Here is a 21,769-nt window from a genome sequence, read left to right as displayed (position 1 = left end):
TCTTTTCTCTCTCATCTATATATATATTTTTCTTCTATGAATAAAATATATGTAATATAGATCATAGTATATATATTATGTATATATTTATATATAAAAGTTATTAGCTTATCTATATATATTTAAAAGAAATGCACAAATTGCTTCTATAAATAATACATAGAGAGAGATAAGAGAGAAAAGAACTAATTATGTCTTTGGGTGTGATACATATATGGTATATAAAGGGGTGTGTGTGTGTGTGTGTGTGTGTGTATATATATATATACACATATATATATGACTGTCATACCATCATTGGCACAACTTTCTAAAATATGATTTAATTTTTTTAATGAGCTTATCAATAGTGAAAACAAGGACATTATTCATGTCAGAGTTTTATGAAAATATGCTCAGCAGTTTATTAAAAACAGAATATAATGAGAATTCAATTCCATCATCAGCTAAAAGCCACAAGCCAGTGTTCTTTTAAAAGTATTGTATAATTAAGAATTATCTCATTCTACACTACTTCACTAATCATGATGATGAGGATCCCAATCAGAAGGATATTATCACATGTCAGAGCTAATCTTCTAACTTTGTGGTTGTGTAAGACACTTTTATTGGCTTCTTAATTCATTAGCATTTTGTGAATTAAGAAGCCAATAAAAGTGTCTTACACAACCATGGTTAAATCTACTTGTTTCTGATTCTAATAAAAAATAAAATTTCTGTATCCTTTAAGCCTGTAAATTTTTTTAAAGAGTCTTGATTTTAGAAAATTTATTTTTAGAATGGTGTTTTATCCAACAAAACATAATTATTAATATCATAGAGCTTCTGTGGAGACTTATAAGAACAAAATTCATTTGTTGCCAGTCTTTTTGGAGGATTTTGTTCTTGTTTGCTTGCTTGCTTTTCAAGACAGGGTCTCACTCTGTCACCTAGGCTGGAGTGCAGTGACATGTGGCTCACTGCAACTTCAGCCTCCTGGGTTCAAGTGATCCTCATGCCTCAGCCTCCCAAGTAGCTGGGACTGCTAGTTTATGCCACCATGCCCAGAATTAGAGAACTACCTTAACTTATCTTGAGCAAGTAGATGAGGAAGAACATTCAAACTAGGTCAGCCATGGTGGCGCATGCCTGTAATCCCACCCCTTTGTGAGACTGAGGCAGGAGATAGCTGGAGCTCAGGAGTTAGAGACCAGCCTAGGCAGCATAGTGAGACTCTGTTTTTACAAAAATTTAAAATTAGCCAGATCTGGTGGTATTTGCCTATATTCCCAGCTACTCTGGAGACTCAGGCAAGAGGATCATTTGAGCCTGGCAGGTCAAGGCTACAGTGAGCCGTGATTGTACCACTGTAAGACCCTGTCTCAAATTTTCAAAAAATAAAAAGAACATTCAAACTTATTATGCACACCTAAAATGCCAGCTCTTTGGGGCTACCCGTATGTGATTTTTCAATTAATTATCACCACAACAATTGGTAGAATGCATTATAAACCCTATTATTATTCACCATTTACTTATGAGGAGAGTGAGATTCAGTGGGCTGTGTTATGTCTAAGGTTACACAGTTAATAAGTGAGTCAAAATCCCAAGGCCTTTTCCCATGTACCATGTCGTCTCCAAAGAAAATACTAGTAGCATATTAATAAACCGATGCAACCTCATTTGCATGTAAAACTAAAATGGTAGGCAACTCTTTAGCCCTAAGTATCACACTTGCACACAGCAACATTTTTAGAGTGTCAGTTATTAAGCCGTGAGTTGATTTCATACAGTAACCACTTTGATTTATTGTTCAGCAACCCTGGTAGATTGTAGAAGCAATTGCAGTTTTTCTAACATAGGCAATGTTTTAATTAAGACAGTTTCTCTCCAGTGATGTCATTAAAGTACCTCAGTGTTTAAGAATCATAGACCATTTGGTAACATAGCAATTGGTGAGAGTGGGAACTGTTGGGGAAATTGTATTTTGGATTGAGAATTTCCTTTCAAAAATGGGAAGTTGTAAATGAAAGGTAATCCTTTTAGTCTTGTTACTTGCTCTGCACCACTGACCTCTTCCTGATCCTAGACAATGCTAAAAGACCATAAATCAAAGCAGCAAAGTTAGAAGATACCTCACTCACAAAAGGAAAAGTGTGGTGTGGCGATGAGACTTACGAAAGTCGCTCTTTAGGCTTCTCTGGTTTTAGTTTTCTTCTTAACCGTCTCCCTCTCTTTGTTGTGTAAACACACAAACACAACAGGTAGGAAACCAACTCATTCCTCATTTGTTTAAACCAATGAATACTCTGCCTCAGAAGCCAGAACAAACAGCCTTATATAACGAGGTGTGTGTGTGCGTGTGTGTGTGTGTACGCGCGCGCGCGCTATTCTGGGACAGAGGAAGGGACAGGTAGAAATCCTGAGGAGCTATGGTAGGAAGACAGAGTTGCTACCTCCCTTTCAAGCTACGTCGGGGAGAGGGGGTGGGGACTATACCAACCCATCACCACGCTGCATGCCACTCTCACACACAGATCCTTCTCCGTCATGTTCTCTGGGAAATTTCCCCCAGATTAGAAAACGGACGGTAACACAGTTCTGCCTCGGAAGGCGAGTTTTTACCATTGCAGCACAAAGAAAAGCGGAGCGCGCTTTCACATCGTTGCAACTCCACTCACTTGTTCAGCTCTATACTTCAGCACCACGGAGAGCGGTACATCCTTGGCTGCCACCCATGGGGAACCAGCTTCCCGCGACTCGGCACCGGATTCCGGTCATCTAGAGGAGGAACAAGCCTGCGTATATTACCCTCAATGTAAGCAGCTGTGATGGTTCTTTCATATTTTTTTCCCAGTAGAGGTTGTGTTATCGCTGAAATATGGAACTGAACTTTTATTTGTCAGCCTTCTTCCTCTAGTACATTGCTTAGATTTTTAGATGGATCCGAGATCTTTCTTATTCCTTGAGTTGGAGAATTTTTTTTTTCTTATGAATGTCTAAGTTTTCAAAGCCATTTAGAAATAGACAACTCATCTCGGTAGCCTATTCCTTTTGTGCTAGAGTAATATAGTTTTATTCCTAGAAGAGTGTATATGTACTGTCTCTCCTTTCCCTTCACTACTGACAGCTTTCTAGTGTGGTATGTCTGTGGTTGTATTTATCATAATATACATATGGGGATGAGAGAAGGAAGAGGTTATATTCTAATTAGTAGCTGCCATTAAAGAACTACAGATGGCAAAAAAGAGATTGTCATTTTTCTTTTTTTCTTGTTGAAAATACGGTCTGAGCTATATGTCTCGTTTAGACATCCATTTCAAAATAATAAATATGTTCCTAATAAAAGAGGTGTAATCTAGACAGAGCTGTGACATGAGCTCTGAAACTCTGAATCTCAAAATCTCCCCTTTAAATTTGAAATTGTAAATTCACTTATGCATGATCAAGTAGACACAACCAAAATGCTATTGCTATTAATTGTGATTTAAAGGCGTAATGGACTCAGGGAAGATTCAGAAAAGGCAATAATGATTGACCCTGTATGGTAGCACTCAGTGAATTTTTGCCTCAGAATGCCACCTGCTGGTGGGTCTTAGTTCTGAAGTATCAGGCACACATCAGATTTATGAATGAATTCACATTATATCCAGAATATTCATTATGGATGTGATGCGAACCCAATCTCCAAGATCTTTTTAACAATGGCATTGATTCAATTACTAAAAGAAACTTACCAGGTTCTATGTCACAATTATCGTTTCATAAATATTTCTCAAAACACTTGCTCCTGAACTTGGGGGCATGTAGACTCCTTTAGGCAGTAATTAACCCAGAAAAAAAGTCAGAACTATGTGGAGCCTCATTGAGGCTAATTGCAGAATGCATGTGGTATCTTGGATGAGAGCTACCAGGAGCTCATGCTTAGTAAAAGCAATCAACATTTCCCTCCAGATAAATATTCAGCATGTTACTTTTTTTAGTCATTTCATAATATAAGGGACTCTCTTACTTTCTAGGTAGTAGATGTTTATTTCAGACTCTTGTCACAGTGGTCAATGAAATCATTAAAAGGTTAAACATACCTATTTTATTCCAAGAAAAAAAATTTTTTTAATTTAACTATCAAAACTTGTTTCAGCTCCGTCTGGAGCTCTACACAATGAGATATAGACATCCAGTTTCATAACTTCCAACTTCCAAATAGGAATATAAAGGTTTTTAAAGTAAAAAGGAAAACAGAAGCACATACAAAGCACTAGTTATATTTGAATAGGCGGTACCCAGGGCAGTTTGATAAAAATTGAGGATAACTTCTTCTCTAAATGATGTTATTTGGTAGAAAATAAATTACTAATAGGATCACTTATTGACATTCAGGAACACTAGATAATATTTCCATTCCAAGATGCAATGGAAAAACCATACCACATTAGTAGAATTATTTGGAAAGTATATCTTAATATAATACATTTTAATGAATAAAAGAATGATACTTTACTTGTTTCCTGTAGGATTTAACTGGTAAAATGTATAAACCCATATATATCATGGGGTAGGTAAGTGGGTATCTTTTTTCTTTTATTTAAAATATATAAGTTGTACAAGCAAATTATTATCGGTAGATTAGGTGGAAACTTAAATGACTTAAACCCACAATTAATGTAGTTGTAATAAACTAAAAGAGAGCCACTAATATCCAATGCTACTGGAACACGTAAAACGCAATGATAAATAGTTTATGTTGACTATTTCCCTCAACTTCAACATAATAAAAAAAGGTTGTACTTAGAAATAAGTTGGATGCCTTTGGAAATATGTAAAAATTTTCAGGAGTATTTTAAAGAAGCGAGAATGTCTCAATTTTCTGCCTCAGGCACCAAGAGACGTCATATGCCCTCTAATATTAGCTGCTTCATCTAGCAACTTGTGGGCCATAATTTATAGTGGAGCTAATTGGAAACTGATTTTACTTAAGAATTCATACCTTATTTTAAATGTTGCCAGTCATAATCAGGAAATAATAGTTATAGAATTATATGGCTCCTATATTTTGTGAGAAGGAAAATGCTGGTAAACACTAACAACTCCAGTGTACTGATCTTCTTAAATGACCAACCCAGATTCAAATATTTAGGAATGGATTAAGTTTGTTGACCTTATTGACCAAGCACCATATGCCAGGCATCAGAAGTACAGGACACCAAGTGCATATGCCGTATATATGAGTATTTCCTACCCTCAAGAATCTTGAACTCTAATGGAAAAACTTATAGTCTAAGGAAATTCAGGAAAAAAAAAACATAGAAAGAAGATGGCTGGCAGTGGCATCTAGCCAAAAGCACAGATGTTGAAAGCAGACAGACTAGACCCTTGGTAGTGAGTTCACCACTGATACTTTGTGTAGCTTGGGAAAAGTAGTTAATTAATTTGACCATCATTTCATCATCTGTTAAATGGGAATGACAATGGCACCTAAACCATGTAATATAGTTTGTCAGAACTTAAAATGATAATGCATGTTCTCAAATGTATCATGTTCGCTACACATTTCTAATCATCTTTGCTTAGTTATTTATGTACTTACCTCCTTTTTAATATGTTTACATTTATAATTCATTCATCATTACATTGCCATTTGTCTTTGTAATCTGGCATTATTGTGTTAAGTACATATAACATTAAATTTCTCCTTATATTTTATTTTTAAAATAAATGAATAAATAAATATAAATGGCAATGCAATAAATTACTCAGCACAGTGGCTGGAACGTGGTTAATGTGAAACAAATGTAAATCCCTATGATTAAGTAGTCATTCAGGAAAATAGCTAAGCTTATCAGAAGATAATTTATTTAAAACAATAATTTATGTAAAGCACTTAGCACAGTGTCTAAATGGCAATTGTGTAATATATGTTAAATATCACTATTACATAGTCATTTAGAAAAATAGCTAAACTAAGCATATCAACGTATAGTAAAATGTGAGACAATTTTAATACTTATGTACTTCAGTGCATTGATAGGTAAGATTTTTATCATTATGGTCATGGACGTTTGTATAAGGCTTTATGGTATCCAGGGCATTTGGTAGACATTATTTAATCTTCACTGTGCTCCTAAGGAACATGAGGAATGGGTTTTATTACTACCTTTATTTTGATGAGAGAATTGTAGTATAGGAGAAGACTCCAAATAACTTGACTATTTCATCAATTTTGCTTTAAACTAAAACGCAGAATACATACTCTTGGGAGAGGATGCACAGATCAAAGCTGGGTTTTCCCGGGTGTTTGATCTGACTCCCAGATTCTGTTTGGTTCTATATCCAGTTGGGGAACATTACAGGCTGAATTGATTTTTTTTTTTTTTTTTTTTTTTGAGACGGAGTTTCGCTCTTGTTACCCAGGCTGGAGTGCAATGGCGCGATCTCGGCTCACCGCAACCTCCGCCTCCTGGGCTCAGGCAATTCTCCTGCCTCAGCCTCCTGAGTAGCTAGGATTACAGGCACGCGCCACCATACCCAGCTAGTTTTTTGTATTTTTAGTAGAGACGGGGTTTCACTATGTTGACCAGGATGGTCTCGATCTCTCGACCTCGTGATCCACCCGCCTCGGCCTCCCAAAGTGCTGGGATTACAGGCTTGAGCCACCGCGCCCGGCCCTGAATTGATTTTAAGTTTGGATAATTTCCATAGAGACCTTTGATGCATGTAGCAATTTTAGAAAAGAGACAACAAATATCTCTAAAGAGACATTTTGATTAAGTGGCCTTTTCTTCATCGGTAACCACCATTTCTGTCTCCAAAAGCCTTTATGGTCATGCTCATCTGCAGCTGGACTTAGGGCACAAGATTCATACTTTTCATGGATCAGTGACATCTGGCTTCCTTCAGACTGGCTGATGCATCTGTATGAGCAGCTTGATAAAAATAGCAACTGAAGGATCAAGAGGGAGTTTAATAATCAGTCCTCCTCTCATATATGGTTTTGATTCTACTGGAATCCTTTTCCTGAATGACATCAAACGTCAATGTATATATTTCTGGAAAATGTAAAACGTCTCTTAATTGGGTGTTTGATCACTCATTATCTCAATAATATATGCAAATTAAAATGCATTTGTGTTCAAAGTTTATTTTTAAGAAAAATACTAAAATAAGGGCAATCAAATGCCAATTGCATTTTAGGGAGAATTATTTTGCTTACCTTCGGCCCAAAAACTGTGATAAGATCACCAGAGTCCAGCAGGCAGCACATCTGATTCATGGGTGTGAGCTTTGGCCACCAGCTATTGTGAGCTATGTGACTTTATCTTCCTGATATATCATCTTTTGTGGATTTTTTCCAACCCATGTGATATGTATAGCTAAAATATGAATGTCTGTGATATCAAGATTAAATCGCAAGGATATGGTGGCTGAATATATTCATAAGTGCATAAATGTTTGAAAAGCATCATTAGAGGTATATTAGGGTAAGAAAGAATCAGAGCTAATAAGAAGCCCACAGTGAGGTTAAAAGGCATCCATCAATATCTGCATCAATTCTCCACAGTCTACTGTGAAGCCCCTCGCATTGGAAGCAATTTCACTGAATAGCACATGCCATTATCTGCTTATATGCATGCATGTGACTCTAAGACTCATAAGGTTTCATTTTTTAATGCTAAATTCTGCTAGGAAAGGAGTAGAACTGACAATTTTGTCAGCCTCCAAATGTGTTTCAAGGCAGAGGTTTTAAAGCCTGCGAAAGACAGTCTTGTTTATTTCTTACTACATCTTGGTGTCTGCTTTCAAGGTCATTCAGAAAAATGCATGTCAAGTGGTGAGGACATGGTAATGTCTGCCAAGTACTAGCTATATACATATATTATTTTCTTTAAAACATAATTATTACAGAAACATCAAGATTTATATGATGCCCTACCCTTATGCAAAAACTATTTGTCCAAAGTTTCTGGACCTAAGATTTAGTCTTTTCACTCAACCTACCAGAGTTTCTTCACCTAAAAGATTGGAATGCTAATACCTTGCTTTTTATGTTTTGTTTGTAATGAGTGGAGTTAACAAACAATGCTTGAATATTCTTTAAGTTTGTAAGCTGCAGAGTCTATGATATTCACTGGGACTCTGAATTTAGATTGGGTACTTACGTGTTCCTTGTGAAATATTTCTCTGCTCTGACTTGGTTCAGTAGTCATTAAATTTCCTTTGAGTTAATCTCTCCATGGCTTGTTGCTGTGTAATAGTTGGGTACCCTTGACCTTGTAGTCTGACCCATTCTCCCTCTTGAGCATATCTCTAATGGAAAAGAGACGTGGAATCAAGCTGTAGTGCCGGCTTCTTCTCGGACAGTGGCTGTTTCTTATCTGACACACTGCTCAGATGCTTTTGAGTGGAAACTGCTTTTTCTCAGGTTGAGCTGTGATGGCTAAGTCTAAACAAGTGTTTCTGGGAGAAGTAGAAGCCTATTATAGGACAGGCTGAGTACTTCCATGAAAAAGATTATTATTAGTCTTCTGTGGGCTCAACTTCCACCTATATATATATATGTGCCCAGATGACAGGCCTTGAAACTGAGTTCTTTACGTCTCCTGAAACAAGGCCCTTTGGGAATACAAATGGGATAACTGCTTAGCTTTCAACTCAGTAACCTTTCTCCTTCTGAAAATCCTTCATAATAAATGTCTGCACACTATTTGTGAATCTTTCTCTCTTGTAAAGGTTTCTGTGGGATTCCTAATCCATGGTCTGCCTTTGGTACCAATGAGCAGACTGTCTCTGGAATGATGGCATTGTTGAAAGAAATGGGCTCAGAAGGATCTCATGAACTTGAATTCTGGCAATCTTTTTCCCAGCAATCTTTCATCAAAGTGCAGTTTTTAAAAGTGAATGGTGGTTTAGACACTCTTCCTAAAGATGTACAGAGCTCTCTATTAGGATTTATCAGCCACAGTTGCCTTTTGAGGGAGTTGCCAATAATTATTCTTTTTATTTTGTGCAGATAAAGAAGCTGTTCCACTGTGTAATTTAGCAGCTTTTCCCAAGGGAAGTGTGACTCAGCTCCAGGCAGGATTAGAGTACCAAGATCTGATCTCCATTCTTTGCTTTATACCAGACATAGGGCCCCCAAGGAGCTAAAACCAAAAAGGTTTGAGCAGGTCAAAAGGTAAAATGAGCAGAAAACTAAATGGAGCCCCCAATTTAAACATTCACAAGGCAAATTGCATGACTTTTTAAAAATCTCAAAACATTGGATTTAATTTTAAAGCCATTCTCTGTGATCATTTTTGTTTTGAATATTTTTTAAAATGGCTAAAGTGAAATATGGAGTACTGCTTATGAAGCCATAAGCAATAAAAAAAGACAATTCTCTGGGACTGTGGAAAATAGTTTAAAGCAAATATTCAAGTAAAACAGACATACTCTTGTTAAAAATTATGTCATTCTAATATTCTCTGAATGATGTGAGTGGGAGGGTAGAATAGAAAAGAAAAATAGAAAATAAAGGTAGGATCAATTGGAGAATCAAAAGAGTCCAAGATGTCCAAGTTGGTAGAGGCTTAGGAAAAATCTATTTCATAGTTATCTGAGGTCTAGCAGCTGGGACTTGCTCAAGGTATCAGGGCTACCTGGAGATGGCATATCCCTGACTGGAGCTCAAATTACACAACGGCTGTTGCAAACTAGCAGCTCTAGTTTACTGTTTCAACACCTTGGCAATGTAAGCTTGGGTAGTTTGTCCAAAGTCACAAGGCTGGCAAATAGTGGGGCCAGGACTTCTACTCTAAACCTTCTAACTTCAAAGTCTGTCTTTTAGTCCTCCTACTCTTAGTATCTTCAGCTGAGGATGAGGATAGTAATAGCATCTTCCTCATAGATTTGATGCAGGAATTACACAAGTTAATATGTGAAGCTATCAGTATAATACCTGGCATATAGCAGGTGCCTAATAAATGTTAACTGCTATTATTAGTAGTATTAGTATTAAGCTCTACACTATGCCACACTGGGATACAGCAATAAGTAAGAAGTGGACCCAGCATGTAAGTCGACCTATTTCTTCCACCCATATAAAAGTCCAGGCTCAATCTTAAGAAGCTAAGGCTGAATTCTCTACGGAGGTTTGAGAATCAGCAAGTGGCAAGGATTCTGGTCCTGCTCCCTGCCACATCTTGCCTTTTAGTGGGTGCTTAGGTTGCATGTGAACCAGAAAGCACTGTCCTCATATAGAATAGCACAGAACATAGAAACAGACACGCATGATATGCGTGCATGTTGCTGCAGTTTTGCCATGGTGCAGGAGCGCATTCAGGAGGACACATCTGAACAAAAAACAGCCTATTTGTGGTGCCAACTCTATGGCACAGCCCTTGGAGAGCTGGGCATAAAAAGAGACAAGAGGGAACAGAATAAAACCTACATTGACTTACACTTTCTACCTACAAATTACCTCATTTAATCCTCCTACAGACTCTGCAGCACATGAAAGTTATCCGCGTTGTGCAGGTGAGAAAACCAAAACACAGAGGGGTGTCTTGGCTCTCTCCACTTTATACAAATGGAAATAAAGCCAATAGCCCTCTGCCTGCTGCAGCCATACCACTACCCCACGCCTGAACCTGTAGGTTTACTGTAAATCCACTTTTCAGCTCTGCCACGCCATCTCCACCCAAGGGGTACAGCGGCAGACAACTGAGTCATATTCTACCACTTGAAATAAATAGTACAGGTAGTCCACTGTGTCTGAATCTCCATGATTAAGACAATGGTTTATAAGACTACACAATTCCTCATAAGATTCTAAGCATGATATTCTTTGTGTATCTCAACCATTTTTGTGTGCTCAATGGCTGAGGAATCCACAGGAAAGTAACCGGGCATCTTTCCCTGTCCCATAGGTTGGGGAGCAGCACCTTCAAAAATATGCAGCGCCGGCACACAACGTTGAGGGAGAAGGGCCGCCGCCAGGCCATCCGGGGTCCCGCCTACATGTTCAACGAGAAGGGGACCAGCCTGACTCCCGAGGAGGAGCGCTTCCTGGACTCGGCTGAGTATGGCAACATCCCGGTGGTCCGGAAGATGCTGGAGGAGTCCAAGACTCTCAACTTCAACTGCGTGGACTACATGGGGCAGAACGCGCTGCAGCTGGCCGTGGGCAACGAACACCTAGAGGTCACGGAGCTGCTGCTGAAGAAGGAGAACCTGGCGCGGGTGGGGGACGCGCTGCTGCTGGCCATCAGCAAGGGCTACGTGCGCATCGTGGAGGCCATCCTCAACCACCCGGCCTTCGCGCAGGGCCAGCGCCTGACGCTCAGCCCGCTGGAGCAGGAGCTGCGTGACGACGACTTCTACGCCTACGACGAGGACGGCACGCGCTTCTCCCACGACATCACGCCCATCATCCTGGCGGCGCACTGCCAGGAGTACGAGATCGTGCACATCCTGCTGCTCAAGGGCGCCCGCATCGAGCGGCCCCACGACTACTTCTGCAAATGCAGTGAGTGCACGGAGAAGCAGCGGAAAGACTCCTTCAGCCACTCGCGCTCGCGCATGAACGCCTACAAAGGACTGGCCAGCGCCGCCTACTTGTCCCTCTCTAGCGAAGACCCTGTCCTCACCGCCCTGGAGCTCAGCAACGAGTTAGCCAGACTAGCCAACATTGAGACTGAATTCAAGGTAACTCACCCACTCAGCACCCTGCAGGCAGGTTGCCCAGGGGGCTTTTCCAGCCGTGTCCAGTGTGAAATGGGTTGTCTTCAAACTTAAGAAAGGGGGAAGCCTCTGGGTCTTACTGGGCAGGCTCAGGGGAGGAGGGGAACACGTCCTCTCACCTATCAGAAGTAGGCCTGAGGGAAAAGCAGCCCTCTGGGTGAACTGTTTTAAACTACACAAATGCGGTAAGAAGTGACTTGAGTAGAAATCCACGCAGGCAGGATTATGTTGTGATTCTGATGTCAGTGCCTCAGCTCTGCCTCAGGGAGCTCAGGAGTGTCCAGGACACCTAACGACCTATGGTTATTTCCTAGTGCCGGGCTTAGACTTCTTGATTGTTTCACCCACGTGGCTTTGGTTTGTCTTGTTCACATCTGTGTCTCATCCTGAAATGTCCTGATCAGTCTCAGTCTAACAGGAAGACCTGGCTGCAGCTTTTCTTAAACCTGGGACGCTCTTGCCATTTTCTCATCAATGGGCTGAGGAGGAGGTACAGGAAAATAAAAATGAAACTGTCTCTGTATAGCTGAGTTTGTCACCCTAGCAGATGTGCCCAGGGGAAAGCTCTATAACTCGATCACCCTGAGAACACCTTGACCTGCCAGGCCAGCCTAGAGCATGGAAACTCGCCCCCAAAGTGCATTTTTCAATAGCAGGATTGTGCTTTTATTGCCGACTGACATTCTGCCTGAAAGAGAAAACTGGGCCTTAAAGTAGGAAATTTTTTTCACATGGTGTTTAATAATAATAAGAGTAAATATTTAGTGGGCATTTATTGTGTACCTAGCACTAACCACCTTATCTATATGATCTTATTTAATCTTCTCAGCAGCCATATGACGTGAGTACTATTATTAGTCTCATTTTATATGGAGGCACAGAGGTAGAGGATCATATAGCTAGTAAATAGCAAAACCTTGTTCTAATCTATGCACTCTGACCCCAGAGCCAACTCTTAGCCACTTCAGGAAACTGAGGGCCAGAGCCTTACTTTCAGAGCTTCACTTGCTTTTACCTGTATGATGAAGGATTCCCCACGGTATAGCCAGAAGAGTAGGAACCACAGCTGGGCTCATTATTTCTCATCTTACCATTCAGTCAGAGATGATCATGTGCTACACGCCATGCAAAGAGGCATTGCACACAGACCTGTTACCTGCAAGTGAAAACTTCACGATCAAACTAGAGGTCATTGGAGGAACTGCCCCTGTATGGCATACAATTATACAGCCAGGAATGGGTACCAACGTATAGCAAGGAAGGCTCCCGTGTGCCATATTGTTCAAGGAGGGCTCAAAGGAGATGTAATTAGATTGGGCCTTAATGAGTAGGAGTAATTGGGTCATTAGGAAGAAAGAGTGGGCATTTGGAGGAGGTAAGTGAGGATGAGGCCCAGAATGGGCCAGAGCAGGGAGTAGTTCCATGTGACTCAAATACAGGTTTCCTGTAGGGCACTCAGGAGCAATGCTGAAGAGATGATTTGGGGAAGGATTTCATAGGACCCAGAAGTTCAGGCTGAGCACTTTTAATGTTGCCTTGTAGGAAATGGAGAGCCACTGAAAGTTTCTAATTAGGAGACGAAAGTGATGAAAACTAGAATTTGGGAAATTAATTTGCCTGGTAGCTAAGATTAATTGGAGAAGTTGGAATGTGAGGCACTGGGATTGAAGAGGGAGAAAATTTCGTTGTATGTAGGTGAGGCCATGGAAGCCTCTCTGTAGGAAGACGCTCATGCCATAAGCCAGGGACAGAAAGGCCAGACCAACAGGAGATTGCAGGGCCCCACAAATTGGGACTAGGCAAAAAAATTTTTTTTTTTTTTTTTTTGAGATGAAGTCTCACTCTGCCACCCAAGCTGGAGTATAGTGGTGCAATCTCAGCTCACTGCAACCTCCACCTCTCAGGTTCAAGCCACTCTCCTGCCTCAGCCTCCCAAGTAGCTGGGAATACAGGCACGCACCACCATGCTCAGCTAATTTTTGTATTTTTAGTAGAGACAGGGTTTTACCATGTTGGTCAGGTTGGTCTCGAACTCCTGACCTTGTGATCTGCCTGCCTCTCCCTCTTCAAGTGCTGGGATTACAGGTGTGAGCCACCTCGCCCAGCCAGGATTAGATACAATTTCTTTAAAAAGTTTATTTTATGTCATTTCTCTCCCATCTAAGATCCAACCACTGAATTGAAGCCACTCCCCTAAATCCTACATTGTATAGTCTCATCTGAAAAACTTGGTGGATGTAGAGGCAGAGATTACTGAAAGAAACTCTTAAGGAATGTAACATCTTTTCTCTTTTATTCTGTACGATAAACCTTACCTACCAACATTAAGGTCAAAGATGTGCTGAGAAAAATTGGCTGAACTTTGCACGTTGTCCAGTTTTCTGACTTATTCTGCATTGACCACGTGAAAGAAATGGCTAAACCAATTAATTCAGATTATTTCAAGCCAAAAAAAATTTTTTGAATTCAAGCAAAAACAGATCAGATTATCTGGATCAGATTATCTGGAAAATTGCACAATACTCTGCTATATCTGGGAGCATGCCAGCCTTACTAAATAAAACAATACTAAACTAACATTTGGAATTACATCTGAGCCATTTGTTTTGTTTGGTTTGGTTTGTTTTTTTAGTAAAACTCAAATCTGGCATATTTCAGTATTTGCATATCTAAAACTGGACGTTTGTTTGAAAGCATCTACTATGATATTTTGATTTTAAAAGTAAATATGAAAATTGTAGACAATTAAGAACACCAATAACATGATGACACATCCTTCCTACAAGGCAGTGATTTCCTCTGAATAAGAGTTTGCATCAATACATTTGCTGGCTATTAACATCCCCCTAGTTACCTTTGTTTGAAGTAATGTCTTTTGGATTGTCGAAAAATGGCACATTACAAATTAACGTAACTGTTCCTATAGAACTTTATTACTTATTCAGCTACCTTATATGTGCATTCCCGACATTATAAAGCTTCTCAGAAGAGAGCAGCTTAGCAGAAAAGAAGTCAAATTGTAATAATAATAATTTATTTAAAAAAGAGCAAGAGAGTGTGTTCTAAGATGCACTTTTTCTGAATCTGTTCTGCTTTCAAGGCACCACATGTTTCTGCTTGTAGCCACATATTATGGAGATGACCCAATGCTATTAATTGTGTTTAAAAAAATCAGATTTTCACTGGAAATGTCATATGTAATCCTCCACATTCTCTAAAATATTCATTTTGGGAACAACTCTTCCTGACTAGGAGGCATCATCCATTAAAAACCTGGATTTAGTTTTCCCAGGCTATTGTCTTTAGAGTCGCTTTAATTTATTACCAGAATAGACACTAGTCATTAACAAGAAGTGCAGCTAATGTCAATGTCTTCAGCAAATCATGGCTGGAGTTAGATGCCCACTAGCAGGCCATTATTTTTGGTGTGGAAATCATGTAACTGTTCAAGGATTTTATGTCTCTCTAATCTTGGATCTAGGAAGATATTAAAACTTGTTGGGGCCTCCCCAGTACCTTGTATGGTGCCCAATAAGCTAGTAAGCATTTCAGAAATACTTGATGAAGGGAATCGAGGAAATCCTAAAAAGGTAATCATTTCAACTGATGAAGCACGTGACACCTTTTATTTATGGTTTAAAGTCTTCCTACATGGATGGATTTAATAGAGATATTTGATGGACATAGTAAGATAGGAAGCTCTAAAGAAAGTTACAAGCTGGTTGAGGGGATAAAGCCCTTACACATTAAATAGCTGTTCCCAGTCAGATGCTTCGCTGTATGGTGTCTGGAGGGCAAAGTGTGTCTTCTTAATCTTCCCCACAGTATCTAAAACGGGTTTTGGGAGCACTGCAAACAAATGACATTTTGGTTGCTTGGTTTGCCTATGCAGTGGGAGCCAGAGAAAAGGAAGATTGGTGTGAGCTGGACTTCTCAGAGGTGCTTCATCCTTGTGGAATAGGCTCTCCCTGTGTAGAGGCACCTAGAATAGCAAGGAAAAATAAAGAATTTGTCTATCTCAGTTGGGTAACAGCTCCTGCCAACAAGAACACAATGTGATGTCTGCATCCTGAATTAATCTGCTTGGTTTTCTTCACTGATCATCTTTCTGATAAAATGGCTTAGTAATTTGACCAGCAATTTTGGTCCACTTTATTTTGCTACCCTCCTTTATTTGCGTCCCAGTCAAATTCCTGTGCATTTTGTCTATGCATTTTATTTTTCTGTGGAGCTGTTATTTCAAAATGATTAGAGGAGTTAATATTTCTCCCAACTGAGTTATGGAAACAGCAATGCCTGGTGGGGCAGCGCAGGGACATAGAAAGAAAGAATGACAAGGGAATTTTGTAGAGTAAGGTTTAGGACTTTGGAAGGAAAGAGAAAGAAAGCAGGATGGGGTAGAGGTATCTCTCTTGCTTTCTCATCTTTTGCTTACATTTAAAAGCATCCAGTGTGCCCAAATCAGAGACTGCGGAAGCCCCACAAACACTGTGTTGCAATTATTTAACATTTGGTTGTTCTGAAGAATAGCAAAGCTACAAGTGAGAAGGCTCTTCCTGTTGACAAAATGTCAGCATGAAGGCTGTGGATGGTGCTTCAGTCACAAGCAATTTATCCTTTGAGACCTCAGAAAGGAAGAGGAGGGGGCAAGAACTAACTTTATCCTACTTAAAGTGGTCATGATTTTTCTGTTTATCAATGGATTGCTAACCACATGTATTATGAAAAATAGATGATGAATTATGTATTAATGTTTGTGCTGTCATCTTAAGACTCATGAAAATTCTCTGGGCCTAAAATACTACAAATTAAAAATGCAAATAATGATAAATCAGATCAATTTGCCACCTGCTATGATCTCTAGAGAGATCCCATTGTGGAAGGTAAAGATGTTGAGGTGATAGTTTGTAATATGCTTGCAAACTTATCAGAACGGAAAAGGGAAGAGGGGGAAGAAGGAGTGACTTTGTCTCCTTGTGCCGGAGCTCAGTGCACATCTAACCCTGGCTGCGTGCAGCCAAGGAGTCAGGAACCTTGGGAAAAGGCTCCCACCTGGGCTGCAGGCTGAATAAGCCTATTGCCCTAGCTTCCAGTGTTTGCACCAGTTTCTACATACTTTGAATCATTTTAGAATTTTTAAATGTTATAGTCCAACACCCGGGGGAAAATATTATACATTTCCCTGAAGTTTGAAAGTTTAGCTGGTAGTATAAACAAATGCCTGCTCAACATGCAGGAAATGACTTGAAAAGTGTTTCCTTTTCTATTGGGAAAATATTTTTTAAGCTGTGAAAGCTGCAGGTCTTACAAGGAAGTTTTATGCGTGGTGTGTGCCTGTGTGTGTTAAGAGAGAATCTGGCAGAAAAGTCCTCAAAGCGCGAGCTTATACATTTGGCCTTACCTATCCACAGGTTGCACATCAATGCAATCAACCAACTGTGGATGGAAAATATTCAGAAAAAAAAAACAAACAAAAATAACAATGCAATAAAAATAATACAAATAAATAAAACACAGTGTAACAACTATTCACATAGCATTTACACTGTATTGGGTATTATAAATTCTCTGGAGATGATTTAAAGTATACAGGAGGATATGTGTAGGTTATATGCAAATATGATGCCACTTTATATCAGGGACTTAAGCACCCTCAGATTTTGGTTTGGAGGGAAGGTCCTGGAATCAGTCCTCTGCAGATACTGAGGGATGACTGTATACCATCCCTAATCCCCTCAGGGATCTGACTGTGTCACTCTAAGTCCTGTGTTTGAGCATCTGATGATGCAGAAATGTGAATAGAGGAGAGAAAGCTGATGGATGTCAAGTGATGAGCTGATGGAACCGCCACATACTAAGCATACACAGGTGAAATGTAGTCAAAGTGTACACGCCTTTCCTCTGGTCCACACTGGAGCCTGTTCACAGGACCCCTTACCTGAGAACAAGACCTAGAGACTGGCTTATCTCAAGAAAAGACAAAAAGGTGACTTCTGCTTATGTTAGTTTCGTTTTTTCTATTTTTCTGCCTAAGTATCTAGGGGAATGCTTTTGCCAGAGCATTCATTAATGAGTCATCACAGGAAAATGAGTCAATTAATGTGTCCTTTAATGACAACTTTTCATTGGGTCACAAATAGTGCCTAAAATGAGATGATGTTTCTCTTCTAAGGTCTATGCCATGAGCATCTGCCTCCAAAATACATAGAGACAGTATGCCCTGAGTGACAGATATTTGGATGTGATAAAAGAGACGAACACAGAGGGGCAGGTCTTGGAGTGTACCTAGTGCACCATGCTTCATCTCCTTGAGGCTGAGGAGTGGAGAGTGAGGAGCTTGACCCCGGAACCAGACTGACCTGGTTCTCTCTCCTACCAACCATGTAATCTTGGGCATCTATTGGAAGTTAGTTTCCTCATTCGGAAAATGGAGGGTAGGATACAGTCGTGTGTTACTTAATAAAGATATGTCCTGAGAAATGCATCATTAGGCAATTTCATTCCTGTGTGAACATCATAGAATGTACCTACTCAAACCTAGATTATGCAGCTCACTACACATCTGGGCTACATGGGATAGCCTATTGCTCCTAGGCTATAAACCTGTGCACCATGTGACTGTGCTGAACGCTGTAGGCAATTGCAATATAGTTGTCAGAATTTGTGTATGTAACATATCTAAACAGGAAAGGTGCAGTAAAATATGGCATAAAAGTTTGTAATGGTATGCCTGTATAGGGCAGCTCCATTACAATCTCATGGGACCACTGTCATATATACAGTTCATTCTGGAGTGACATGCTATTATGCAGTGCATGACTGTACTTCAGTTGTAACTTGACCAAAATAGAATGCTTGTTTTCTCCACCCAAACATTTGTTCTTACCCTAATCTGTCCAACTCTGTAAGTGACACTGCCATTCACCAAGTTGCTAATAAATTTCTGCACTTCATCCCATTTAACCTCCAGAAAATCCTGGTACATACATATAGTATTAAGCAAATATTAGCTCAGTAAATAAACAAATAAATCGGTGATCAAATTAAGGAATAATGACCTCCCAGGGTGTTGGTAAGGATTAAAGGAGATCATATATATATATATATATATATATATATATATATATATATATATGCATATATGTCTTCTTGCAGAGAACCTGATACATAATAAGCACTATTAATTTTTCACCAGAGAGCTCTGCGAAGATCTCTCTGTTTCTCAGAATCCACTGGATTTTCAGCACCACAACTTTTACTCCCAGTGACACAGCTTAAAATTCAGTACCTCCTCTATTCAAAGGGTCTTCTTGATTTCTGCTAAGCTTCTCACTTCCACGGCAGATTTTTCAAGCACAAGAAAACAACTAGGCTGTACATGTAAGCTCCATGGTTAATAATAGGCCAAGGGAATATTTTCCAATTGAAAAAAATGCAGAACACTAAAACTGAATAAGCTTAGAGTGCTGCTAACATATTACTGTGAAAAGAGGCGACGTGGGCTGGAAAGATAGAGAAGCAAAAAAGGAGGAGGGAGGAAATGGGCAGGCAGAGATCCTGCCAAAAACAGAGATTATTTTTTGAAAAATATCTCTGTGGAAAAGATTCATCACTACACACAAAAAAAAAAAATTGAGAAAAAATCATTTCCTAGACAAGTGCAACTATCAGTCTGAAATATCAGGGATATGGAGGAAATGGAAACAGTTCTTCGAGGATATTAGCCAGCGAGTAGTAGCACAAATTAAATCAAATGGAAATGCAGAGATTTTTCTCTGAAAAAATAATTACAATGCTATATACGTTAATCACAGCAGAGTAGCATTAATCAAGGATGCTGCCCACACCATCTGCAGGGAGGCACATGTTTTATTAGCAGCAAATTCACACTCAAATTAAATACAGAAAATATTTGTCAGGATGGGGACAAGATCTGTAGACTCACAGAATAGCAGAACCAGGCAGGCCCTAGTAACGAAGCCATCTGAAAATTCCCTATTCATGCAACAAATAAATATTAAGCTTCTAGTCTGAACAAGGCTCTGAGTTGGATGCTGACATGAAATGAACAAGATAAAGTTCCTGTCCTCAGGGACCTTATTGTCAAGGGGAGGAGATAAGTATCCTTCATATAATCATACCAATAAACGCAGCATTACAACTGTGCTAGAAAATACACATGCAATTTTAAAAGAGTTGTCTTAATGGGGCATCTTATGGCAACGTCTAAAATGAAACCCAATGGAATAAAAGAGATAAATGGACAACAGAGAATAGAAAGAGGGATCTGGGTGTGGAAATGATATATGAAATAGCCCAGTGAAGGAAAGGATAAAAAGAAGCCCATTCAGAGAATTGTGAGTAATGTGGTCTGGATCTACTGGAGGGAGTAAACAGGAGAAGTGACAGGTGACATGGATGCTGAAGAAACCTTAAGCCATGGTTTTGCCATGAATGGCCGTGTAAGAAGTTGGACTTCATTTAGGGTGAATGGCGAGGCATCAGAAGTTTTCAGCAAGTGAGTGTGTGACTCATATATGCAGTGTGGACAGATCTCCTCTACCTGCTGTAGAAAATGGATTGGAGAGCACAAGAGTGGAAAGCATTAGAAGGCCTATGTAGGAAGATGAGACCCTCCTGGGAAGGAGTGAGTGGCATATGAGCGCTGAAGGACTAGCCCATCTCCACCAGCAGGAGCTTCATTGCAGATGAAGCCACAGCACAGTTGAAGCAGATTACTGAAGCTGCTTCCAGGACCACTGTCTTGTCTTTAACTTCCCTAGGACTCTGCTTCTCCCATCTCTGGAACCTCTCATTGCTTCACAGTGGTGATGCAGGCAGTGGAGGGGCACAGGGAGAGGAAGCAGAACAGAGCCAGCTCTTTAACTTCTCCTTTAACACAGGAGCCCAGTGGAGTAGAAGGACAACAGGAGAGTGATGTCAATTCCAATTTTCCACCTTGACATTTGATGGAAAACTGACCTTGACTTTAGAAGAGAGTGTGTCCCAGCCTCGGCCAAACTGTTTTTTGCAAAGCGGAGGTATTGGAAAGTGGGTTCAGAAGTGATAACCCCGGAATGGAAAGGACTCCAGTGGACTTTAATCTTTCCATTGAAATTTCATGATTCTAAAAACATCTTTCTCTCTCTGTTGGCTGCATGAACCCAGTAAATTTTTCATTAAAGTAGAGGAAAATGGCTGAATCTTCTGATTTATGTTAAACTAAAGCTCATTTTAGCATAAATAAAGATATGGAGTAGACTTCCCCTTCTCCTTCCTTCTCCTTACCTTTGCAGGACTTTGGACATTGAAAATGCCAGGCCAAGAAGCAACTGAGTGCAGGCAAGGCTTTTCTGAGCACCCAAAATCTCCTTTGACAGATACTCAGCTGAGTGTGGGTGGTTGTTTTAGTTTCTGAGTGCTGCCATAACAAAGTAGCACAAGCGGGATGACTTAAAATCACAGAATTTTATTCTCTCACAGTATTGAAGGCTAGCGGTCCAAAATCGAGGTGTTAGCAGGGTCATGCCCTCTTTGAAGGCTCTAGGAGAGGATCTGTCCTTGCCTCTTCCTAGTTTCTGGTGGTTTCTGCCAAGCCTTGACTTGTCCACACACCACTCCAGTCTCTGCCTCTGTTATAACGTGGTCGTCTTGCTGTGTGTTTCTGTTAATTCTCTTCTGATAAAGACATGAGTCATTTGGAATTAAGAATCCAGCCTACTACAATAGGACTTCATCTTAACTAGTTACACCAGCAAATACCCTATTTCCAAATAAGGTCACATTCTGAGATTCCAGGAAGGACATGCATTGGGGTGGGGGTTGCTTTTCCACCCAGTCCGGTACGGTAAATACCAGGTTGAGATGAACTGGGGAAGGCTGAGACCAGGAATCCAGGAAGACCCCCACTTAGGGCAAACTAGAAGGCCAGAGATCAGTGACTCATACTGTGGGTCATATTTTCTGGGAAGGCAAAGATAATCCTAACTAAGAGGTAAGTCTGGAGGAAACAGGGGAGACTATTGATGATTTCTTGGTTATTGACCAAACACAAACCAAGCCAGGGATACGG

General features: G+C 40.0%; 1 protein-coding gene across 2 annotated transcripts in view; it reads left to right on the top strand.

Annotated features, from left to right (window-relative positions):
* Positions 1–2,005: 2,005 nt before the first annotated feature.
* The window catches only part of TRPC7 (transient receptor potential cation channel subfamily C member 7), a 140,869-nt gene continuing 121,105 nt past the window's right edge, over positions 2,006–21,769 (top strand). Inside the window, exons 1-2 of one of the 2 annotated variants that reach the window (XM_074390395.1) lie at positions 2,006–2,029; positions 10,915–11,661. In XM_074390395.1, the coding sequence (XP_074246496.1) occupies positions 2,006–2,029; positions 10,915–11,661 (771 nt within the window). Of the gene's footprint in view, positions 2,030–2,521; positions 2,798–10,883; positions 11,662–21,769 lie in introns of those variants that run through there. The other variant, XM_003933961.4, reaches the window with a different exon arrangement.

The sequence above is a fragment of the Saimiri boliviensis genome, chromosome 1 (genome assembly GCF_048565385.1).
Source record: "Saimiri boliviensis isolate mSaiBol1 chromosome 1, mSaiBol1.pri, whole genome shotgun sequence".
In the NCBI taxonomy this organism is placed as follows: Eukaryota; Metazoa; Chordata; class Mammalia; order Primates; family Cebidae; genus Saimiri; species Saimiri boliviensis.
Note: the sequence above shows the minus strand (reverse complement) of the source record. Positions and strands in the feature narration are given on the sequence as shown.